At 40.2% G+C, this 26,440-nt stretch overlaps 2 protein-coding genes across 6 annotated transcripts in view; both read left to right on the forward strand.

Moving 5' to 3' along the window:
• LOC104589730 (Transducin/WD40 repeat-like superfamily protein) overlaps positions 1-19,623 on the forward strand; it is a 53,229-nt gene extending 33,606 nt beyond the window's left edge. The window contains exons 8-13 of one of the 5 annotated variants that reach the window (XM_010248143.3): positions 8,296-8,427; positions 14,933-15,010; positions 18,206-18,539; positions 18,633-18,786; positions 18,909-19,012; positions 19,122-19,623. In XM_010248143.3, coding sequence (XP_010246445.1) covers positions 8,296-8,427; positions 14,933-15,010; positions 18,206-18,539; positions 18,633-18,786; positions 18,909-18,998 — 788 coding nt within the window. In that variant the 3' untranslated portion in view covers positions 18,999-19,012; positions 19,122-19,623. Of the gene's footprint in view, positions 1-8,295; positions 8,428-14,932; positions 15,011-18,205; positions 18,540-18,632; positions 18,787-18,908 lie in introns of all 5 variants that reach the window. The other 4 variants (XM_010248144.3, XM_010248142.3, XM_088902085.1 and 1 more) reach the window with 4 other exon arrangements.
• Positions 19,624-22,035: 2,412 nt separating this feature from the next.
• LOC104589731 (receptor-like protein 51) lies at positions 22,036-24,197 on the forward strand. The gene has a single exon (XM_010248146.3). The coding sequence runs from the start codon at positions 22,199-22,201 to the stop codon at positions 23,780-23,782; it is 1,584 nt and encodes a 527-aa protein (XP_010246448.1). The 5' UTR covers positions 22,036-22,198; the 3' UTR covers positions 23,783-24,197.
• Positions 24,198-26,440: the final 2,243 nt, after the last annotated feature.

Raw genomic sequence — 26,440 nt, forward strand, 5'->3', positions numbered from 1 at the left:
CTCTTGGACATTGTTAGGTATGGAAATAGATGACAATAGTGAAACAAACTGGCGATGTGAGGCGGAAAGGCGAGATACTGAAACAAAATTGGAAATGGGATGGAGAATAGAACTACGTTTACCTTTCCGTAAGGCAATGGGTAGATCAAGTCCTGAGGGTTCAGCAACAGGAGCAACGACAGGATCCACGGACAAGGTAGAAGCTGGAGGAGGGGCCGGTGTCGTTCGACGTGTATACACTTGCCGAATTGGTGGTCGTTCAGTAGGGATCTGCACTGGATGAGGTGACGAGTCAACTCCAACAGGAACACCCGGAACGAGATCACTGACTGGAAGAGGAAGAGGAAGTAAAGGTGGAGACGAAGATGCTTCAGTTCCCGAGAAGAAGGGAACAAACTCAAAAAAGGTGACATCAGGACAGACATAGCACTTCCGAGTAATGGGATTGTGACACTTGTACCCTTTTTGAGTCTGAGAGTAGCCAATAAAGACACACTTAATGGAGTGTGCATCCAACTTGTCTATTCCAGGACTCAGATTGTGAACAAAGCACACAGCCAAAGATACGAGGTGTTAATGGAAAGGGAGACAAGGTGGGGAACAAGATAGAGAAGGGAGACCGACCATGAAGAATAAAGGAGGGCATCCGATTAATGAGGAAACACGCAATAAGTACAACATCACTCCAAAACCGTTTAGGAACACTCATATGATGAAGAATAGACCGAGTCGTTTCAAGGAGATGATGGTTCTTCCGTTCAGCCACCCCATTTTGTTGAGGAGTGGATGCACATGAAGTTTGATGAATGATGCCATGCTGTTCTAAATACTGTTGAAAGGAAGTAAGAAAATATTCACGACCATTATCTGAACGAAGAACTTTGATTGGAACACCAAATTGTGTACGTATTTCAGCATGGGATTTTTGAAAAATGGAAAATAATTCACTCCTTTCTTTCATTAAATAAATCCATGTCATTCTTGAACAATCATCAATAAAAGTGACAAAATACTTGTAACCATTATAAGACTCTATTTTGATCGGGCCCCAAACATCTGAATGAACCAAAGCAAAAGGACTCAACATACGACTTTCAACTCTAGGACTGAAGGAAACACGACGATGTTTCCCAAACTGACACAACTCACACTGTAACACTGACAAATGACTCAAAGACGGAACTAGTATCTTGAGTGCCTTGAGAGAAGGATGTCCCAGTCGACAATGCCACTATAGAGGAGTGAGTGAAGTCTGAAGTGCAACTGACGACCCACCACCGTCAAGATAATACAATCCACCAGCTTCATGCCCCCCACCAATCTTCTTCCCCGTCCTGAGATCCTGAAAAACACAAGAGGAAGGGAAAAAAGTAACAGAACAATTAAGAGTCTTGGTTAATTTACTAACAGACATAAGATTGAATGGAAACTTAGGGACATATAGAACATATGATAAAGAAAGAGAAGCCATGTCAACATTGCCAACACCACAGATGGGAAAGGAGGAACCATTGGCAAGGGTAACAGTTTGAGATGTGGAAGTTTCAGAGAGAGAAGAGAACACACCTGGAGTCCCGGTCATGTGATCAGAGGCTCCAGAGTCAATAATCCAAGGAGAGGTTTTAGATGACAGACAAGCTATACCTAAGTGGGCAAGAGTAGCAATAGTGTGCTGTGAAGTGGACTGAAGGAACCGCTCATACTCATCACGCGGTACACTCACCATCTCCCTTCTGGAAACAGATGTAGATGTGGAAGGAGTTAGGTCTGCCTGTTGATTATCACTGACATCAACCCCACCAGCAACAGCATGATTGGCCCATTTAGAGGGAGGGCGGCCATGGAGATCATAACAGAAATTTACCGAATGTCCTTCCCTGCCACAGTGGGTACACTTCCTTGTAGAGCTTCCTTTTTCTTTGCCACGGCCTCCCCCTGAGTCATGACCACCACCACGGCCAAATATGGAACCACCACGACCTCCTTGGGAGGCATGTCCTCCCCCTTTCTTACCACGTCCACCTCCTCTGGCTGTCACAAAAGCTGATCTATCAGACTGTGTGGGATTCTCTGTCTGTCCCAAAGAAATCCTGTGAAGCCGAGCAAACACTTCCTCAAGTGTAGGAAGGGTAGAGCCCCCCAATATTTGGGCCCTAACTAGTTCATACTCTGATTTCAACCCCACTAAGAACCTTGTGACATCTAGTTGTTCCCTCTGTTGTCGCTGAACCTTAACATCTGGAGTGAGAGGATGATAGACATTGAGTTCATTTCTGAGGTTCTTCATACTGGCATAGTACTCTTCTAGGGTTTTATTTCCTTGTTGCAGACCAAAGTACTCCTGATAGAGCTGATATACCCTTGTAGTATTATCTTGCCCAGAATATAGCTTCTTGTCATGTTCCCATATGTCCTTAGCTGTATCTAAGAACACGAAGTTGGCACTTATTTTGGGTTCCATACTATTCCATAGCCATGTCATGATTTGAGCATCCTCTTGTTCCCAATCATCAAACCTTGGTGAGTCAGCCGGTGGTTTATCTTCTTTCACATGCTTCACTTTTCTCTTTGCCTTGAGAAAAACTTCCACCGACTTGGCCCATGGAACATAGTTCTCACCATTCAGTTTAATTGAGGTCATCTGTACACCTAGATAGTCAGAGGAAACCACCACACTAGGTTTTTGATCACTACAGCCATCTCCCATTGCTGCCATGATACTCTTTCAATGCTGCCTCTAATCTGACTTCCCAATCACCAACTAAGTGCTGTTGTCAAGAGTTTGATGTTCCAGAACCTACAACAGTCCCTAAACACAATGATAGATACACACGCCTTTGTTCTTATCCACACCACTACTAATTTCACAAAAAACACAGACTACACTGACATTAATTCAGCACTTACTAACCACATGCAAGCTCTCTTACAACTACTCAACAGAGTTTGTGCATCACAAGCACCACCACACAGCCATAGCTGTCACACACAATACAGACCTGCTTTAATGCTTTTAAGAGGGCACCACAAGACCAACAAGAACTCAACTAGTACCATTGCATTACACCTTGCACCATTCGGCCACCTACAGTAGCCCCTACACCATTCGGCCAGCAGCAGCAGCCCTTACACCATTTGGTCACTGTAAACACAGCCAGTTTTTTGAATTTTTCCAAGAACCAGGGCAACAACCAACCTAGTTCTCTAGGTTCTGATCAGTCCTCTCAAGTTCTTGAAGATTTTCAACCCAGAAATACCAACAGCACAAAGAGAAGAGATAACCAACCTTCGTTTGAGAGCTTCAGCCAACCATTCACTGCTGAAGTTGTTTTCTTAGGAAAGGAGGTTCTGCGCACCAGAAAAAAAGAAGAGCTGAGATGTTTCAGGCCTGGGACGAACCACTTTTCTCCATTGACAGCCCAGAGAAGAAAAGGAGAGAACTGAAGCACGAACTGAAGTTGTCACGAACCGAAACAGGTCACGAACCTTGCTCTGATACCATGTTTCTACTATTGCTACAGTAGTCCGAACCAGTAAGGAGAAGAAGAAAGAGAAGGAGAAGAAGATGAAAGAACTGTCGAACCTGATAGCTAAACCCTATCAGTCGACCTCTTAATAGTGATTAGACTCTAATTAAAATGTACAAGGACTAAACTGCCCCTACTTAAGTATGGAACAAAGAACCTCTAATAAGACTGCCATATAAGCTCATAACTTAACCAAGGTGAGTTGACTAATCTACCCTTATTCGGCTAACTCTAACACTCCATATAGACCTCGAGCAAATCACCATGCAAGAAAGCATTCTTGATATCAAGCTGATAGAGGGGCCAATCATACATAGCAACAAGAGAGATCACAACACGAACTGAACCTATCTTAGCAATTGGGGAGAAGGTCTTTGTGTAGTCAATACCATAGGTTTGGGAGTACCCTTTTGCAACCAATCTAGCTTTCAGTCGCTCTGCACTACCATTAGGTAAATACTTAATAGTATAAACCCACTTACAACCGACAGCCTTCTTCCTAGGAGGAAGAGCGGTGAGGTCCCAAGTATGATTATGAGTTAGAGTTGAGAGTTCTTCTTCCATTGCACGGCACCATCCTGGAGAGGCAAGGGCTTCCTGGACATTCTTAGGGACAACAACAAAGGATAACAAAGAGATAAACTGGTGATGGGAAGCGGAAAGGTGAGTGAGTGAAACATAATTAGAAATAGGATGAAGGGTACAAGTGTGTTTACCTTTCCGCAAGGCAATGGGAAGATCAAGATCAGATACTGGGTTCGGGGCTGGTGTGGGGACAATTGTCGGATCTGTTGACGTTGATGGAGCTGGAGTAGCAGCCGGTACATGTGGGCGATGTGTATACACTTGACGGATAGGTGGTCGTTCAATAGGTGGTGGCACTGGAGGCAAGGACTTGGTCACAACTGGAACAAGAGGAACATAATCCGCAACTGGAAGAGGAAGAGGAGGATGTAACATCAACACACACAAAGGAACGTCGAGAACTAGGATGATAACACTTGTACCCTTTCTGGGTCCGGGAAAAGCCAAGGAAGATGCACTTAATGGATCATGCATCTAATTTGTCCTTCTCGGGGCCCAGATTATGGACGAAGCAGACACACCAAAAAACTCGAGGAGAAAGAGGAAACGGAGACAAGTTCGGAAACATGGTAGTGAATGGGGAATGGTCATCAAGGATAGACGTGGGCATTTGATTAATCAAGAAGCAAGAAATAAGCACTGCATCACTCCAAAAGGGTTTGGGAACATTCATGTGATGCATGAGGGATCGAGCTGTTTCCAAAAGATGACGATTCTTTCTCTTAGCCACCCCATTTTGTTGTGGGGTGTAGGTGCATGAGGTCTGATGTATAATGCCATGTTGGTCCAAGTATTCTTGAAATGATGAAGAGAAATATTCACGACCATTATCGGAACGAAAAATTTTAATGTGAACACCAAATTGGTTGCGAATCTCGGTATAAAATTTTTGGAAAATGGTAAACAATTCACTCATTTCTTTCATTAAATAGAGCCACGTCATCCTTGAATAATCATCAACAAAAATGACAAAATATCTATACCATTGTATGACATCACTTTATAAGGACCCCAAACATCTGAATGAACCAAAGAAAAAGGACTCGACACACGGTTATCAACCCCAGGACTAAAGGGAACACGATGATGTTTCCCCAACTGACATGACTCACAATCTAAAACAGAAAGTTGACTCAACAAAGGAACCAAAGACTTAAAAATTTTCAACGAAGGGTGACCAAATTGATAGTGCCACTGGAGAGGAGAGAGAGATGACTAGAGAGTTGTTGATGTTCTTCCACCACCGTCAAGATAATACAATCCACCAGCTTCATGCCCTCCACCAATCTTCATCCATCTTGAGATCCTGAAAAACACACGAAGAAGGGTAAAAAGTAATAGAGCAATTCATTGCCTTGGTCAACTTACTAACATACATAAGGTTAAATGAAAATTTAGGGACATACAAAATTGAGGATAAAGATAAGGGGGTCATGTTACATTGCCAACACCACAAATGGAGGATGTGAAACCATTAGCAAGGGTAACAGATTGTGATGTTGAGCAAGGAGAGTGGGAAGAAAACACACCTAGAGTTCCAGTCATGTGATCGGAGGCTCCAGAGTCAATAATCCAGGGATTGGGTGTGGATGCAAAACAAGCCATACCTGAGTGTGCGAGAGTAGCCGTGTTCTGTTGAGATGTGGACTGGACAAACCTCTCATACTCATCACGGGGGACACTCATTATCTCCTTCCCGGGAACATCTGTGGATGTAGGAAGCATTTGATCAGTTGAACGACTGTCCTGTCTAAAATTGCTGTCACTAGTCATGGCATGATTGGCCCAAGTTGAGGGTGGACCATGCAAGTCATAGCAATAATTAATGGTATGTCCATCCATACCACAATGAGTACACCTCCTCGGACCCGAACCACATCCTCTGCCACGGTCTCCCCTTGAATCTCTACCTCCAGTACGACCCCCACCACTGTTATATGTAAGTCCACCACCACCACTCCGGCCATATACCGAACCACTGCTACCACTACGGCCAGACTGAGCTCCCCGAGCTCCACCTCTAACACCACGACCCCTCGATACTGCAAAGGCTGATCTATCGGAAACATTAGAGTTCTCAGTAGATCCAATGGAAATCTTCCAAAGTTGAGCAAACACCTCTTCTAAGGAAGGGAGAGCTGACCCTCCTAGTATCTGAGCCCGCACTGGTTCATACTCAGATTTTAGCCCCACCAAAAAACGAGTCACATCAAGATGTTCTCTCTGCTGTTGCTGAATTTTGACATCAGAAGTGAGGGGGTGATAAACATTCAGCTCATTACAAATGTTTCTCATACTAGCATTAGTACTCCTCAAGACTCTGATTGCCCTGTTGCAGATTAAAGTATTCCTGATACAGCTGATATACTTTGGTTGTATTGTCTTGACTAGAACACAACTTCTTAGCATGGTCCCACACATCTTTGGTAGTGTCAAGAAACATGAAATTTACACTAATCTTGGGTTCCATACTGTTCCATAACCACGTGATAATCTATGCATCCTCTTGTTCCCAGTCATCATACTCATGAGAATCAGTGGAGGGTTTTTCCTCCCTTATGTGTTTCACCTTCTTCTTTGCCTTCAGAAAAACTTCTACAGATTTAGCCCAAGGTACATAATTCTCTCCATTCAGTTTAATGGAGGTCATTTGAACATTCAGGTAGTTAGTAGGTATCATCACATTAGATTTGCTATCACTGCTATCTCCCATTGCTAAATTTTGTTATTGCTGAATTTGGCACACTGCACACTAGACCACACCACACACTGATCACACTGGTTTCAGCACTTGCTATTGCTGAGGATTGCACTCTTTACACCACAAACCCTGCCCCACGACTGTTTGAAATCTCACCACACTATATGAGGACCACTCTCCCTTCGAATCACACTAAAAACAGCATAAACCCTAGCACACTACAGTCTGAAATCCCACCATACGATCTGAAACATACTTCTTATTTGATTCATAACAAAAAAATGCATAGAAATCTCTTACCTCATCACCCGAAAATCAAACCACACAAAAATCAGACCACGCAAGACACCCACTACACCACACAAATCAACCCTTTTCTCTTCATCGATTAGGGGAGGGCTTCTTAGAAACCACAACAACCGACCACGGACAACACAACTGGAGGCATAGAGACCTCCAAGGGAAGAGGGCAACCACTCCTTTTCAGCCTTTTCTCTTATCTCCAACCGATGACAAAGAAACCAAGAGAAAACCCTAGACTGGGTGCGTAGAAAACAGAAATCTGGGCAGATCCGAGTTGCTTAGTTGTGCTTTGATACCATATTATGATTCAGCCTGCTCTTGAGTTCTGTTAGTCTGGTAACAGCCAAGAAGAGAGAAGAAAGAAGAAAGAAAGAAGAAAGAGAGAGAGAGGAGAGAATAAAAGTCTGGTTCGAATGAGAGAAAAAAAAAATTACCTCTCCCATTCGACCAGATATGTTTTATATTACTAACATAATGGAAAAGACACATGTGCCCCTACTTAAGTGAGGGACACTAGTTCTAACATAATATTACACATCAGCAACCTCAACATAAGTATAAAGACAGAAATACCCCTACATACTCGACACTAACAGAGTACTTTGAAAAGCATCTACAACTCTTCCTTGAAGGAGCAATTCATCAGAGCACATGTTCCCAAACTCCGCAACAGAATGGTGTAGCAGAGAAAAAATAGACATCTGGTTGAAGTTGCTAGAGGGTTACTTTTCTAGATGCATGCACCCACTCGTTTATGGGGAGATGCAGTTGAAACAATAGTGTATCTCATCAATAGCCTTCATAGACTCTTTACCTTTTGTCTGCTCATCAACTTCGTTTCCCTAATGATCCTATTTTTTGTCTTCCTCTTAAGAGTCTTTGGTTGTAGTTGCTTTGTTCATGATTTGAGTTCCTCTTGCCTTAAACTTGATCATAAGTCTATCAAGTGTGTTTTTCTAAGTTATTCTGTAGTCCAAAAGGGTACAAGTGCTTTGGTCCTCACTCTAGCTGATGGTATGTGTCTAAGGATGCTACATTTCTTGAGTCTACTTTTTTTTTTTAGTCACCTTGTCCTTCTCTTTAGGGGGAGAGTGTCAATGAAGATTGGACTCCATTTTGTCTTCTTGTTCTTGCCTCTGTGGAAATTTCTGGTTCATCTTCTTCTCTTCCCACTTGCAGCGATGGTATTTCTGCTCCTCCTCCTCCTCCTTGCTCCTCAACAACAGTCCTGGAAACAATGGTTCATAAGGCGCAAAAAGAAGGTTACTCGTGAGGCCGATTGTCCACAGCAATCTAATCACCCGACTCCAGGTAATTCTAAAAGCAACCTTGAACCTGAGCTTCTTATTCTCACTTTTATTAAGCCTTATATCTTACAATTTGATCTTGACCTCCCGATTGCAGTTTAAAAAGGAAAAAAGGAAATGTACAGCCTATCCCATCACTAACTATGTTTCTTATGATGCCCTTTCACCTTCCTACTATGTGTATGTTTCTGTCATTTCCTTTGTCTTTATTCCTCATAATGTTACAGATGTAGTGCAGTCCCCTCAATGGAAGGATGCTATGAACCACGAGATGGAGAACCTCATAAAGAACCAAACCTAGGAGATTGTTCCTCTTCCTAAGGGTAAAGTTCTAGTGGGTTGCAAGTGGGTGTATATAGTTAAACATTGGGTGGATGGCTCAATTAAAAGATAAAAAGCTAGGTTAGTGGCAAAAGGATACACCCAAACATATGGGATTTGACTATCAGGAGACCTTTGCACCTGTGGCCAAAATGAAATCTATTTAAGTGATTATGTCTCTTGGTGCTCACTATTCATGGCCTCTATACTAGATAGATGTGAAGAACGCCTTCCTCAATGGAGATCTTCAAGAGGAGGTCTACATGGATCCCCCCCCCTCCCCCTCCCCCTCCCCCCCCTAGGAGTAAGCTTCCATGATAGTGAAGGGAAGGTTTGTTGTATGAAGAAACCCCTTTATAGGTTCAAGCAGTCTCATAGAGCTTGGTTTGATAGATTAAGTAAGGCTGTTCTTAAAATTGGGTTCACTTAATCACAAATAGATCATACTCTCTTCATAAGAAGAGTTAATGGCCTAGTGACTTTTATGATAGTATATGTTGATGACATTGTTGTCACTGGAGATGATAACTTTGGAATAGTCCAACTAAAGTCTCTTCTTACTTCTGAATTTGAGATCAAAGATCTTGGTAATCTTAGATACTTTCTTTGAATTGAAGTGGCAAGGCCAAAGGAAGGGATCTTCATTTCGTAGAGAAAGTATGTACTTGACCTCCTTCATGAGGTTGGCAAGTTGGGGTGCAAACCAATTGAAACCTCTATTGACCCCAATCATAAACTAAATGTTGATAATAGAGACATTCTTCTAGACAAGGATGCCTATTAGAGACTTGCTTGTTGGTTTCTCGATTTGTGCTTGACCAAATGTGATATATCATGTTTTGTGAGTGTGGTGAGTCAGTATATGCATAACCCTAGAACTTCACATATAGGGGTGTAAGCGGATCGAATTCGAATCGGATCAGGCAACGCCCTAATTCGAATCCGACTAGAAAATCCGATATCTGAATTTGATTCGATATCTGACGGATATTGAAAATTAATATCCGAATTCGAATCCGATTAAATATTCGAATATTCGATTTGATTCGAATTTGATTAATTAATTATTTTAGATAATAAATATATTATATATAAGAATTAAATAATCGGTCGAATTCGGATATTTATCGAATTGAGTCAAGTCATATCCGAATTCGAATTCAAATCCAATTATCCGTATTTGATTCGATTATGTTGACTATCGAATTCGAAATCGGATTTTCGAATACTATTGACACCCCTATTCACATATGCAGGCGATTAATAGGGTCCTTGCCTACTTAAAAAGGTGCTTGGGCAAAGGATTGTGGTACTCCAACCATGGGTATCTCAAGGTTGAGGCTTATATTGATGCTGATTGGGTAGGTTCTATAGGTAATGTTGTGTCTTTGAGAAGTAAAAAGCAATTAGTTGTAGCTCGATCTAGTGCAAAGCGGAATATGGGGTTATGGCTCATGTTGTGTCAAAATTACTTTGGCTGAAGACCTTGTTATCTGAGATTGGAATCCAAGCTGAAGTTCCCATGAGACTGTATTGTGATAACCATAGTTTTCAAGGAGCCAAGGCGGCCCTAGGCAATAGGGGGAGTGCTTAGTCGCCTACCTAGATGTCGCCTAGTGTTTCAAATATAACCTCGCTTCTCCTAGTGTTTCAACTTTCAAGGTTTGTATCCTAGTGCTTCAAGGTTTGTTTCTTAGAAATAATCCTTCTCTTCCTAATGTTCCAAGGCTAGTGTCTAAGAAATATCATCGCCTAGGAAAAGAAGGGACTAAACCTTTGTTTTTTTCATAGAAAAAAAAAGAAAAAAATCAGAAAAATAAGGAAAAGGAAAGTCGGAGCACCTGTTTTTGTCTTAGAAAACTGAAAGCAAAAAAAAAAAAAAAAAACTCAAAAATGATGAAGGAGAAGAAGGGGCAAAGCCTCTATTCTTGTCTTAAAAAATGTAAGAAAAAACATCGAAAATGATGATGATGATCGAGCAGAGCCCCTATTCTTTTTTCAGGAAAAGGATAAGAAAACAAAAGCATCAAATGAAGGAGAATAAGGGGTGTAACCCTTGTTTTTGTTCTAGAAAAGGAAGGAAAAAAATAAAAAAAATTAAGAAGCAGAGTGGGTTATTTCCTATCTCAGAAAAGAAGATGTTGACAGAGGATCATACCTGCAATCAATTGATGTTTACGAGATGAAGTCATCATCCCATCGATTCTGGTTGCTCTCGTTGTTCGTCTCTTCAAGTCTTCAAACTGCTTTGTATCATTCGAACCCTTACAATACAACAATCTAACAAATACACACCGGTTTATGAAGTGAAGAAAGAATGTTATGGTGTATTGCCATCTATTTTAATATTATGAGCTCAAAGTATAAAAAATAAAAATATTGTAAAATAATGTAAAGTATAATACAAAGACTGGTTGGAGTTTGGGCGAGGTGAGTGATAAAAAGTGCTTAGTTGCCTAGGTGATGCCTTGGTGCTCGCCTTGACAACTATGGTGATAACCAAGCTGCTATAAACATTGCGCATAATCCATGCAACATGATCACACAAAACACATTGAGGTTGACAAACACTTCATTAGAGAAAGGATAGCCAGTGGAGAAATATGTGTGCCTTTTGTTAAGTCAGAAGATCAACTTGTTGATTGTCTTACCAAGGGCCTCAACAAGCCTAAGCTTGATAGAAACCTAGGCAAGCTGGGCATGATAGATATCTATGGTCAGAGCTTTAGGGGGAGTGTTGAGATTATGCATTGTGGGAAGGGGTATTTATGTATTTTCACTTTATTTTTATTTGGGTACCCATTCAAGGGCATAATTGTAATTTTCTCTCTCTTGCTAAGTAAAAGGAGTTTTGTTTTGGGTGTGAACAGGAACACACCCTGTTTCTCACAAAATCTCTTCTCTTCTCCTTCCTCTCTTCTTTCTTCTTCTTCCTATACTCTCATTCCAACTTTTGGTTCAGTTCTAGCAAATGGCAACATCAGCAGTACAGATAATGATGTCAACGTTGGAACTTGGAAGAAAAACAGCAACTTCTTACTCCCACTATTCATATTTTTATTTGAAATAATTTGATTTTATGGGCATTGAATAAATTTTAGGATTTGTGCTTGGTTTAATTCCATGAATGACAAAAGAAAAGATGATCAAGGGGAAAGGACAATTTGCAAAATCATTAATTTTTTTGACACTTGTTTACATGAGAAAAAGTGGAAGGAAATAAATTCTGACTAAATAGGGGTCCGTGGAAATTAAAATTCGAACTTCATATTCACTAGGCAAGACCTAAGCCAAATAGGTTGATCACTTAATTGTTATTATGCAGCTTAAGATATCAAATGCCATTTGCCAATGTGGGAAAGGAAAAAGAAAAAAAATGGATTCTTAATATCTTTTGCAAGTGGCAACAAAGCTTAATCTTACATGGGCAACAAATGGAAATAGAGGAAGGAAAAGAATAGTAATTCTTAGACAGTTTTGTATGCCCTTAGCTTCAATCATTTTGATGTACTTTTGTTATTTAGTGGAAATAAATAAAGTGCATGTTTGATTCATGTTGTTTGGTTTAATTCTGTGTAAAACCCTAAAACTGGACATTTGTAGAGACTCATGTTAGTTTTAAATGTTCACAGCCGTTGGATAAGTCTGGGGAGATTTATCCTGCCAAGGCTGATACTGGTGTGCCACCAAGTGTTGGGATGGCCTGTCTCAGCCATCAGGGTAAGACCCGAGGCACATACAGCATGGGATTACTTGAATCCTTGAACCGGACCAGATTTCCAGTCTTGCCCTGGACCTTGGAGATAGATGGGCAAAACTGGAAAGTTACACCTGACCCCTAGACTCGATTATGACACTTCACTAGGTGCTGGATCAGGCTGCCTTTGATATGCCAATCAGTGAGATCCTTAGTGGGGATCAAAACCTGGGTATGTTGGGGCAGTTTGAGAATTCATCTGAGTGGGTGGTCATAGTGACAGAATCAGCCACTTTGTCGGACAAAGGGTAATGATCGGGAATGCACTCTCTCTGATGGAAACCAGACTGCCGGCAGTTGATTTCAATCGTTGGAATTTTGTTTTTGCAAAATTAATATATTCACATATATATGTACGGTTTCAAAATGTTTGCAAATGGTTTTAATACCCGTGATCCATGTGAGAGGAGAGTGCGGCACTGTTCCTTGCAGCCGAGGGAGAGGTCCTCTCTTGTCGGGCAGTGCTTGATCATTAAGGGCTGAGAGGTTAAGTGTAAGACCATTTAGGATAATACCTGATGGGCTAATCTTGCACCTGCCCACAGTCCCTGGGTTTTTATAAGATGGCTTGGCCCAGGGACCACTTAATGTAAGTGTTGGGCCCATAGGGTTCATACGATGGACTCAAGGGGTTCATTGAGATTTTCAGTGAATTTGGCTGGGCCTTGTATTAAAGGCTGGGCCGAACCCATGTGGCTGGTGTGTAGATCAATGCTTGGGTCCCACGCCATACAAAGAAGCCCAACTGGGCAGCAGATTGGAAACTAATTAAACACTGAATACTTAATGGGCCAAAAGCCCATTTCGAAGTGGGCTGATATGATCACCCATCAATGGGGCGAATTTGAGATTGAAGTTAGCAAAAAGGATTGGGCTCTTAGCCTTATCCACTCTTAGAGACCAAATTCAAATCAGATTTGAATCTGGTAACCTCCTGATAAGATCAGGAGTAAGCTAACTCTATCTGGGAAAGGGATTAAGATTATCCCCTATCCAAATACTGATTTGGATTGGGATAACTCCTAATTAGGAGATTTCTTAATCAAGAAGAAAAGAGAGGAGATTTTCGAATGAACCAAGAGAGAGAAATAAGATTTCGATCCAAGAGGTTCTGGTAAGCAAGAAAGGTTCCTGCGAATTGAGATTAGATCTCATTCTCTCCAGAAAAGAAAACAGTTCAGCCTTTTCGTTTCTGGAAATCTCCTCCTGCCGCCGCCATCTGCATTGTTGCAAGATTTGATCTTTGCAGAAAAGAAAGTCAAGAAACCAGTTCTTGACATCAGTCTTGCAAGAAAGACTGAAAGAATTCAGTGTTTAGTACATCCAGGGGATTCTTGTGAAGGATCCAGTGTGTAGGACGCACCCTGCTGGTTCTGTTCCATCCACAGCTGTGTCATCTTCAGCAGGGACAGATCTTGGAGCATTCTTTGGGCGTGAACACCAACTTTGGGAGATACTGCTTCTCCGGATCAGGTATAATCCTCCCATTTATCTTTTGGTACAGATCTGGTTTGATTAGGGTTCAAGTAGATCCTTGAATATTGTATTCTAAATTCAGGGAATATGATTCCCAGTTGGGAGAAGGTAGGAAAGTTTTGAAATTCGCCCCACCCATTCCGCAACCTTTATGGCGTCCATTAGATGGATCCTACCATTCTTTCAGTAATAACTCTAGTTACTAGAAACTCCTGAATAGGTTGTATTTCCAGTGTAGTAATGAGGTTTCTGCAGTTTAGGTGGACAAACTTTTGCTTTCCCAGAAAATCTGGGAATGCAGTTTCCAATTCAAGGATCCTTCCATAGAGCCTGTACAATCTGCAATGCATTTGCCCTTCCATGCTCTCAGAGTGCAATAGAATCTTATCAATGTCCCTGGTTACTGATAGTACTGGACACATAGTCTACTTTAAGCATCTCTATCAATGCTACTGCACAATCTCTGTCAGACACCAATGGTGTACACAACTATTGGAAATATTCGATTTTATTGTTCAGACATTTTATCACTAATTTTTTTACTTATTTCCTGATTCATGTGTATGGTATCCTGCATTTTATTCCAAGTATGTTCTCTGTATCATGTATTTTCATAGTCTAAATTACTTTAACAATATTAATTGCTACTCGATTGTCATAGTTGATGGTACAAAATTAAAGGAGTCTAAAACTTGATTTCAAGCTCATCAATGTGCTAATACTTTTGGTACTTTTATGCTACTATGACATGCTGCATGTTAGGGGGGAAATTCCATATCTTGATGGGTTTGGAGGGTGAAAATTTATTGCTTATCAATTTCTCTATTTCTTTGTATTATGCAATGCTTGAACTTATTTTCCCATTTGGCAGTGTTAGATGAAAATATCGTACTTAATGCAGTTCTAAATATGGGATTCCCCCCTTAACATGTTATGGTTGGGATGTTTTTGGCAGTCATTACTGGTGGACTTGATGCAAAACTTGTAATGTGGGACTTTTCCAAAGGGCGGCCGCACAAAATCGTGGATTTTGGTATTTTATACCTCAATGCTTATTCTTAACTAGGAAGCATGTTATTTACAATTGTAACATGAACTATCCAAAACTTGTATGCTAATTTTTATTATTCGATCTTGGTAAAGTTCCACTGAGAATTATAGTCTGATGTGATTGCTTGAGATAAGAGAATTTGAAATAATATTTAGGAGCATATTTACTTTAAAAGTTTAGGCTTTTATGTGTTGCACAATGTTATCCAACACAGGCGCTGCATGGGTATACGTTGATATGGATTTTTCACTAAAAGTTCAAGTAACATGCATGCATAACACATCTTGAAACATAGCTGTCACAATCTTATGATTTATAATAATGATATCATGATTTATCATGATTTTAATCATGAATTCTGAGGGTTCTGATTTGAATCTGTCTGAATAATTTTTACTAAAAGTGCAATAACACTTATGTCTTCTTGAAAACCCATCTAGAAACATTATTGAGTTTATTTTCCATTATATGTAGGTTAAAGTGCCACAAAATGTGGAGTAATTGACATTCAAGTTGAACTTTATCATATCATCTTGCTTTTCTATTGTGCAAGTGGTAAAATCAGTTGTATTAAGTATAATGAATATGGGTTACAAATGGGGTGAAACCAATTCTGTATATTGTGTTTTAGCATATTTATTTTATTTTTTTGACAAATTTCTAAAAAAAAGTAGAAAGTCATGATTTACAATATAGTTTGATCAACCTTCTCTGTGATTTACAATATGATTACAATTTTCAGAACATTGTGTTGAAGGACTTGATTAAATGTGATTGTCAAACATAGTCATCAAATTAATTGTGCTGTCAAAATATTGAGAAATGCCTTGAACTAGTGATGCTTAGCGTGGCTAATGGTTGTGTGAGGGTGTTTGCATGGTTTCCCCCTAGGTTAGAATGTGTCTAGGCTAGAATGTTTCCTTGTGTGTGAGAAAGGGGGGGGGGGGGTTATAGATTTTTGGAGAGGATTCTAGAAGGGAATGGAGGGCTGAGATAGGGAGATCAATGGCTGAGGTTTAAAGGGTTTTTGGAGGGAGATTGATTGAGGGAAGGGGCTATGAAGACAGCTTTGGGAGAGATCCTCTCAATCAATCAAGAAAATAAGTGGAAAATTTCACCAATTTACCTAAATTGAACATTCCAAGTTTAGGTGATTGGTTTGATTGATTGGAGGCTCCTTAGCTGGTTAAATTTTAAATTTTAAGATGGCTCTAGAGGTTGGGAGAAAGATCTGGTCGTGAGGGTCCCTAGTTTTGAAGTTATAGTGAAGAAGATTCCAAACGGAGGGGTCTGAATCGGGTATAGCATTGGGTTTCAAGATGGAGGGGTTAACGGTGTTGGAATCGGATGATCTTGGCATTGTTGGACTCAGAATTTTGAGCTCTATTCATCTACAAGGTTGGATTTTTTATTTCATGTGGCATATGGTTCAGGATAAAAAATGATCCTTATCAGACGGTTAGAATCGGTTTCGGCTTCGGGTCTTGAGATGAAGGGGTAAACAATGTCGGATTTGGGTGATCTTGGTGTCATCGGATTTGGAGTTTTGGTCTCTATGTATTTATGGTTTTGGATTTCTGATTTGACGTGAGATGAGGTTCATGATCAAAATGGTCCCGATCGGATGATCGGTATTGGTTTCAGTTTAGGGTTTCAAGAGGATGAGGTAAACGATGTCAGATTTGGGTGATCTTAGTGTCGTCGGACTTGGATTTTTGGGCTCTACGTACTATGGTGTTGAATTTCTGATTTGACGTGAGATAAGGTTTAAGATCAAAATGATCCTGATCGGACAATCGAGATCGATTCCGGTTTCTGGTCTTAAGATGAAGTGGTAATTGGTACCGGATTTGGGTGATCTTGGTGTCGTCGGATTTGGATTTTTGGCTTTACGCATCTATGGTGTTGGATTTCTTATTTATCGTGAGATAAGTTACAAGATCAAAATGATCCCGATTGGACAATCGAAATTGGTTCCGGCTTTGGGTCTTAAGATGAAGGGGTAAACAATGTCGGATTTGGGTGATCTTGGTGTCATTAGATTTGGACTTTTGGGCTCTACGTACCTATGGTGTTGTATTTCTGATTTGTAGTGAGATAAGTTTCAAGATCAAAATGATCCCGATTGGACGATCGGAATCGGTTCTGGTTTCGGGTCTTAAGATGAAGCGATAAACAGTGTTGGATTTGGATTTTTGGGCTCTACGTACCTATGGTTTCGGATCCTAGAGGTTCAAACTTCTGTGAAAATCCAAGAATGCCCCCGGGTGGGCTGAGACGTTAGCTGAAGAATGGTTGAAGCTCGAAGTGCTGCAGAAAGACTAAAGGGTGCAAAAATGGAGTGTCTACACTTAGCAAAGCTCTTTTTTATTCAACAGTCGTGCAATAGTGACCATTGAAAATGGCAGGAGACTGTAAAAGTAGCTTACCACTAGTATAAGAGGTGATCTGTTATGAGCAAACATCTGCTGTGATCGTTGTCACACAAATTCTTGCGACTTTTCAATAAAACAAAGAGAGCATCTCTGTTTGTTTTAAATTGAAAACACTTGGTGATCTCCTTTTTGGTTGGAACACTAGCATGTCCATGTTTTATTAGGTGATCACAAGATTTTGACATTTTTCTGCAACCATTTATGCATATCCTTTCGGGCTCTTAGAGCTCTCAATATTTCCTTTTTGTATGAAGGTTTTTGTTGAGATGGTTAAACATAGCTGTGGCAGTTTGTCAAAGGCTGGTTTGAATTTGGGTGGTCCAGATCAAGTTCTAGCTTCTACTTTTGAACTATCTTTAAGTTGGACTGAAGCAGAAATTTAGCATAAATATTCTGATCAAATCAAATTTCAAAAACAGAATTTTAATCCTTGGCCTCCAGATTGCTAACCTATTATGTAAAAGATTATTTATTTTCTCACCTGGATTGTCGATCAGGAAACCGGGATTTTGATTGCTTACCATGCCTTGTATGCATCAGTTTCCTGCCATGCTATAGATTATGTTGAATGGACTAATATTCCTTAGATCTTATGATTCTAGGAAATCTAATTAGTCATGAAATTTGAAGTTGCAAAATGCTTGCAATAAGGTCTTTGACAAAAGTCATCCAGTACAACTTCTCTAGTTTGGCATATGTAACTTGTATGTGTTAAGTCTTAAGATCATTTGATGCATTGCAGGTATGCCTGATGTTGATGTTCATGGTAATGAAAGTCAATGTTTCAACCCCGCTTTTGTTCATGCCATAGCAGTTCCTGAAGTGGATATGTTAGAGAAATCAAGCAAAATTTGTGTGGTGGCTAGGGGTGATGGTGTTGTCGATGTGATAGATATTGAATGTGAACTTGCTGCTGCTGCTAAGTCAAGGAGTTCCTCACAACAGCGAAAAGGATCTCAACCAAGATCTAGAAACAGTGTGCCAACTGAAAATGCTGCAACCAATGATCAAAGCAGAGGAAAAAGATTTCATTTAGACTATGCTTCAGGAGGACATGCTGCTGCCGTATCATGTGTGTAAGTATTTTCATTTCATGAATAACTTTTGAAGAAAATTTAGCTTATTGAGGGTGTTTTCATTCACTCTTCCAAAGATGATCAAATTTACAGGGCATTCTCATTGTTTGAAGAGAGAGGAAGGTTTATAATTTCAGGTGGAAATGATGCACTTGTAAAGGTTTGGGATTGGTCTAAACATCTTGATGCAGGACAAAGCAGCAACAACAGTGATCTTTTAAAGCTGAACATTAACATAAGCAAAAAGGTGAGATTTTTATTTCTTATTTTGCAGAGTCTAGATTGTAATGTTTCTGCTTAAATATTGCTTGACTTGATAAAGGTATGCTTCCATAGCAGATCCTGATCAAGGATTCTTCCTTCTGGCAGGTAAATTGGCTCTGCACCACTCCGACCAATTCAGAAAACCTTGTTGTTTGTGACACATCCAAAGTAGTGAAGGTTTACTCAATTTCATAGATCAAAACTGGCAGGTATAGCCGATTGGCAGCCATCAGAAGCAAGATTTGTAGTGCTTTGGTTTTCCCACTCCCTTGAATCATCATGAATGAATTGGTGCTTGCATTCCTTTATTATTTGCAGCTTTTTCTGTCATAGGTGAAGATGGTCAAAAGTTTTGTACCACACAAGTAACTGAGTTCCTTTTGGGAATTTAAAGGCAGAAGCTGAGTTGTAGCATTGTCAATCCTTTTGTTGTGTTGAGTTTAAACAAAATGAACTGGAGAGTATAACATGGCTTGGTACGCAATTTCATCTTTAGAAAATTGAAGCCTTTGAAATGTCAATATGTCAGAGTGTAGGATCAATTGTACTTTTGTTGATGTAATATTGAACGATGTTATTTGGGGGTTTCTGAACACACTCAGCTACATATATGTTATAGCTGGAGTTGCATATTCTTGAAAGATAGGATTTTGAGTTTCTATAGGCTATATAGCTGTTTTTTTTTTGTGTTTTTATTTTTTCTGGGGAGGGTGACTTCAATTGACATGCTTAACTTACCGACCCATTCCATTGATGCTATTGCTGTATCACTTGCTGGAGAAGAAAATGAAAATTGAGAATGGTGAATTTGGTATTATTATCCCTGAAGTTTAATTCATGACTCTTCTTGCCAAAACAAAAAGGGAAGTTTAACTCATGATCCTTGTATAAGTAGAATGAAGATGTAAAGGTGTAGCTGAAAAATAGTGTGAAAACACCCTTAACGGTGTGAAGTCACCTTGTTACGGGGTCATGTTATATAATATTATAGACTTTAGGCCTTTGGCCTAATTGGGAAGTTATATCTATCATTTGGGGTTGGATCCGTTTTTTGTGTTAGGTCTTGAGTTCTAGATAGGTGGCAAGTGTTGGATTTTGATCTCATAAGAGATTAAATCCAATGGGTTTGATTGGTCAATTACATGAGAAATTGCACTTGCACACTTGATTGAAAAATGAGTTTTTCTCTTACAAAACCCAGTTTTGAACTTGTCCCACATTGGAAAATTATAAGTTTTGTTTTCTGTATTTCAATAAGAATTGATTTACACTCCTTAGAATTAGTAGAAGAGAGTATGGGGATTCGATACCGCGCAACGCGTGCGCACATGTGTGTGCGGCGCAATGAGGCGCTTTAGAGGCACACTTTGCTCGCCTCTACTAATTGATGAGATCAACTAGCACCCACGTGGTTAGCAATGGACGGCTTTGGTTTTGGTGCGTTGCTGACCGTTGATCACCGTTGATGAGATCAACAGTCACAATTCGATCGGGTGTGATCAAGAGGCACAATTCAAAGTTAACAGTCATTAACTGTTAATTACTTTTTAAACAGTCGCAATGTTTGAAATTGTGACTGTTCAAGGTGCCTTCTCTAAACCAACACCTACCTTTTCTTCATACCTCTTCACAAATTATTTAAGGAGCATGAATCAGACTCCAAAACACACAATTTCGAAATTCACATACTCTCTCTCTCTCAGTCCGGTCTGCTATAGTTTCACAGAAGGTTTCTTTGGAGACTCTTCAACTTTGTTGGTTGCAGATTCTCGCCCAAGGCTCTATTGTATCCCGAGAACGAATTTGCCTGTAACCCAAAAACTCAATAAAACTGAGTGGGGGCAAATAACGTTCTAAAGACAGTATCTTCAGACGCGGCTCAGAGCTTCTCCTCCAAAGTTACAGTGACCCCATACCCCATATTACCACAACCCTGTTTTCTCTCTTTTTTTTTGGTGGGGGGGGTTGGCTACAGAACATTCATGAATTAGAAAAGAGATCTGGTGTACATTCACCATGTTCGTCCACACTCCACACAGAAGAATTTGTTGAACTTCGGTATTAAAAATCTACTAATTATACATATTGTGGTATGTTGCACTTACTCTCATGTTGTAGCAATCAATAATGGCTCAGATGGTGGGCCCTTTTAAAATAATGGTCCATGGACCCAATTTGTGGATCTTGCCCACAATGATTATCCAACTTTTTAGATGACGTTCCACGTTGATGGGTGGATAGGTACCCACACATATGATATGTGTATGGATTGGATATTTGGATCTGGATAGTGCAGTATAGTATTGAATCGTCTCCCTTTCTGTTTGTGATCAGGGCTTTTTGGTAAATGGCAATTGGGAACTTGGCATGGGACGAAAAGGTTGACCAATCGAAGGCGGATTCCTCGCACGGTCTCCAACGGTCACTTACATACGAACATACTACGTACATAAAAAAAAAAGAATCTACAACATGCATCGGAATTGGTTACTCATAAGTTGCACCTACGGCTATGTTGATGCTGTCTTGGATGGGTCAGATGCTAGGGACCATCCCCAGCCAGGACCAGGAGCAAATCCGGTTTCCCCCAGGCCCCAGGTTGTGATTATCCATGCATCTTATCCTATCCTCTAGTACTCACAGACTCACAGTAATTTGTTAAACCCTAAACCTCCAAAGAACTCACTCTTTGAACAGGATAGAAGTTGAAAAACAGAGGCTCTTACCTTTTGATCTAACGAGTATACTGTAAAATTGATGCGTCCAAATCAAATTCCTAAATAAAGGATATTTTTTCTAGCTTGCTTGGGGGGAGAGTAAAGTTTCAACTATCACCATTAATGGCTTTACAAGCTGAATTAGGGCTCCCCCCTCTCCCCCATTCCGATCTGGAGATTAGGAAATAGGAACCTAGCGATTTAGGCTCTTCTGGGGGGCCACGGGACCAATAGTTTTGATCTGGGGTCCGCATCCATCGGATGCTCAGAGTTGAGGACCCAGATACGTATGTGCCAACAATTACTGTGGTCATATGACTTTAACCCAAATGGTTTATGCACTATTCCCAGAGAGCTTTTACCTTCTAGAAATCCTATTTACCTACCCAGATCCGAAATTTGCCTAATTACTTATCTTAATCCTAAATCCTTTCTTCGTATACCAGAAAACCTCTAGACTCTTAGTTATTATAACTCATGATTCATAGCTTTGGGTTACTTTATTTGCATACTTCCAAATTCCAACCGTCTGTCCCTTCTTCAAGCTCGATCTCCCCTTTTTTTTTTACTTTTTTACATTCAAATACTCGTATCACAGAATTTATTGCTTTAATGTCACCTCCCTGAACCTGAAATAAAGCAGACAACCCAATCACATCCTCTCTCTCTCTCTCTGCAATGGAACCCAAATCCCCATTTCTTCTTATCCTACTCCTACTGCTCTTATCCTCCACCGTCACCATCTCCTCCTCTCTCCCCCGCAACTCAACCTCATCACCACCACCGGAAACCCCTCCAATCAAACCACCCTCACCTTCAGCTCCGGCAACAAGACCCACAAAACCTTCACCTTTGCCTTCAGCACCAGCCACAACACCTACAAAATCTTCGCCCTCACCTCCAGCTCCAGCTACAAAACCTTCTTCACCTTCATCTCCAGCTCCAGCTACAACACCTGCAAAACCTTTGCCCTCATCTCCAGCTCCAGCTAAAGCACCCACCAAACCTTCACCCACCTCTCCAGCTCCAGCTGCAACACCTACAGAAGAGCCTTCTCCCTCATCTCCAGCTCCAGCTACAACTCCTACAAAGCCTTCACCCCCATCCTCCTCATCAACCCTTGATCCCAAACAGCTCACTGCCCTCCAATCCCTCAACATCCCCACCGCCAAAGACCCCTGCATTCAACCTTCCCTCCACAATGCTACTGTCTGTGACTCCAGCAGGCCCTTCCGCCACCTCGTCACTCTCCGCCTTGTCAACTGCTCCGACGACGTCGAGATGTCCATCACCGCCTTAAAATCTTTAAGTACATTGCAAGATCTCGAGTTCCTCAACTGCCATATCCCTCCGGTTCACTTCCCCGTCGAGCTCATCGCCAATCTCCGCTCATTCTCCTGCATCAACAGTCTGCATAAATTGTCGGGCGTTTTCCTCGGCCGCTTACAGAACCTCGTGGATCTAACTGTCTCAGACGTGACAATTAGCGCCAGTGGACCGTTGATCATACTCAGGAACTTGAAGAAGCTCAGCTCAGTAACGATTTCAAACACCAATCTTACTGGTTTTCTCCCCAAAAGATGGCATTCGAACTATACCCACATAGATATTTCCGGTAATCGACTCAAAGGGAAGGTGCCCAGTTCGCTGACACTTCTGGCCGACCTTGAGTTCTTGAATCTTTCTTCAAATGCACTTACTGGTGAGCTACCCACTTCGCTGGGAGATCTGATGTCACTCAGAAATGTGTCGTTTGCCTCCAATTCCTTGTCAGGTCCGATACCCGAATCAATGTCGGAGATTCCAGGTTTGGTTCACCTCGATTTGAGCTCGAATCAGTTCAATGGGACCATTCCGAAGTTCCTCTCGGAGATGAAGCATCTGAAGTATCTCAATCTCGAAAACAATAACTTCCGGGGGGTCATGCCCTTCAATGGGTCCTTCATAAAGAGATTGGTCGTGTTCAAAGTAGGTGGAAATAGCAATCTCTGTTACAACCACTCAATTATTTCGTCAAAGCTGAAGCTTGGAATTGCACGCTGCGATAAAGATGGGCTGCCCGTATCGCCCCCGGCTGAGCGGTCATCGAGTTCAGACGATAGCAGCAGTGACAGCGAAGATGATAGTTCAGATAGTAGCGATAAGGGCAAGAATGATCATCACCATGGACCGAGTAAGGTTGTGCTTGGAGTGGCAATTGGGCTTTCATCCATAGTTTTTCTAATTGTTTTCTTGGTCCTCCTCTCAAAAAGGTGTGGGTGAGAGAAAGTACAGATTCATGTTTCTTCTTCTTCTTCTTTTCAGAAAGTAGAGATTGATTTAGATCACCAAAGAGAAAATTAGGAATCATGTTCATAAGTTGGTTTAATTTAATTTGGTATAAATTAAAGCATCATAAAGGGTAGATGCAGAGGGAAAAAGGAAAAGGTGAGTAATCATCAAAGGGGTGTTATTCTTATGTATCTTTTTTTTTTCTCTTTTATTTTTTCATTCTATTACAGCTGGCAAAGAGAGCTCTGGTTTCCCTTTTCTGTGATGAGAAAAGGACTCAAAGGAGATTGTTTTTGAGCATATTACTGCATTTTAGTTTCTGTGTTATGTTGCTTGTAAGGAGGTGTTTAGAAGAGTGGTTGATGTTTCTTTAGAGGAGCTTTATTGCTGTTTATCCTGACTGAAATGGACATTCTTCTTTGATTTTTCTTTTTTTTTTTTAACTTTTGGAAGAATTTCTTGTTTCTTTTTCACATTTATCATTAACTCAGGCTGCTTTTTTTCGCTTTATGGAAGTAAATGATTTTTTTTCTCTTGAAAGTGTGTTTGGGAATTTGAAGGTTTTTTTTGTTTATTTACAACTGTGGGTACGGTTAATCGTCTACAGATTTCTTCATTTTCGTTTTATATGCTATTAGCCCAGAATACTTGAATTTCTAAATACTATGTATGCCTCTGGTTCAGTGGGCGTTTATAGATAGACCATTATACTTTTTCACTTTAAATGTTTCTGTTATATGCTCTCTGCACAAAAATCAAAACGTTTCAATTTTATATTATTTATTTGATAAATAATGAAACTAAACAATTGTTTCAATAAACGTCCACGGAATCAAAGACAGGTTATATGTCTCTATTGAGTCCATTTCAGTTGATGGGCTCATGGTCCCTACGCAAGTAATAGACTCTAGGCATGCCTGCTGGTGCCAGGTTGTTGAGGAATTGGAAATTAGAGGATAGTCCTTGAGCCTTGAGGGGAGGGGACCCGCATCCCCTGTTACTTGACCTCTCTGTATTTGGTTGATTGAGACATTGAGTTGAACATCAAAACTGTCCAAGCCCAAATTTATCCAAATCTGGTGCTCCATGTTTTCTACTTTTGTTTTGTTGGGCAGGTGAGAATCTGACCCAAATAACCCAAATCATCTCATGACGTATCAAAAGCCCTAAATAGAGGTTTTGGTCCAACCCATAGTAAACCCTCTTCAAAATTGGTCCACCAAATTGCTATCTCATGACTCATAATGTAGACTCGTATACCTACCGACTCCATATTTAGTCATCATGGTATTATATCAGGTCAGATTGGACCCGTTTAATAAATTCTTCTTTCCTTACCTATCACAATCACAAAGCTTCCTAGTTCCCCTCAACCCCCCCTACCCCCCAAAAAAAAATTAATTAATTAATTAATTAACAAATAGATATAAATATGGGCTTAGCTGACAAAGTTCTCTCTTGTAATGGGTCATAGTCACAGACAAATGTTCTTTTTCGGCCTGAAGCACCCTTTTATCTGTCTTTTTTAGATATTTCATTATTTCATGGGTATATTCATCAAAATAAGGAAACTAAAAGCTCAGTTTGGCAGAGTTTAGATGGGGACGTGCTGGAATAAAACCAGGGTCAACACTCAAAAGCTAGGATTGAACAGGTATATAATAGAGACAGCTGTAATTAAGGGTAAGTTTGGGAAGAGTGCAAATATAAAAAAAAATGTTTAGTGTTAAACCTTGTATACAGTATTTTTGAATCTTCTTTTGTATTTTAAATCTTCTATTTGCACACTTTCCAGAGTGTACATATGGTTGTTAATTTTGAAAGAAGTAAGAGTGAAAAACCATATATTTTGTAATATTTTATATGTGCATAGTATTTGTTCTTTTCCAAAAACTGAACCTATATAAATATTTAGTACAAATATAAGGTTTATAAATACAATATACAAGGTTTTGTATTGTAAATACTTATATTTGTATTCTTCCTAAGGCTATCAACGGATCAGTTCTGCCTGAATGTCCGAATGCCAGAACCAAATGGATTATGGTGATTATGGTTTCATGGTTTTGTCCCAATTAACAATTGGGTTGGTTTGGTTCTTGCCTGTTCCAAACCAAGAATTGGAACCGATTATATTATCATTTTTATTAAGGTTATATACTCAAATTTTTAATTTTTATTTATTATTTAAATAAATAAATATAGTTTTCAGTATGAATGGGACTATTAACCGGGACTGTTCTGAGTCTGATTTTGTTCCAATTAATATTTGGTTCGGGACTGAGACCACTCTATCCCAACCCAGACTGGACTCGTTGATAGACAATTTCCAAAGTGAGCCTATACAATGAAAAACAAATGGTCAGAGCAAAGCCCGTTTCAACAACCTTTATAATTCCGTACTTAGATTTATTTCATGGGAGATATTTGCAATACAAGATTGCAAGGGACTGTTCGAACGGTGTTGCCCTGATAAAAGCCGAACTGTTTTTGTCTATGGTTTTCTTTTGTACCTTCTCAATAGAAATATAGAATGTGATGATGATTTGGACTATTATCTAGCTAGATTACAATTTCTCAAACTGAAGCCTCTCTATCTCCAAAGCTCAAACTCAAGTCATGGAGCTTACGGTTTCAACAACACTGAGC

The sequence above is a fragment of the Nelumbo nucifera genome, chromosome 3, assembly GCF_055504915.1.
Source record: "Nelumbo nucifera cultivar China Antique chromosome 3, China Antique-T2T, whole genome shotgun sequence".
Taxonomy (NCBI): domain Eukaryota; kingdom Viridiplantae; phylum Streptophyta; class Magnoliopsida; order Proteales; family Nelumbonaceae; genus Nelumbo; species Nelumbo nucifera.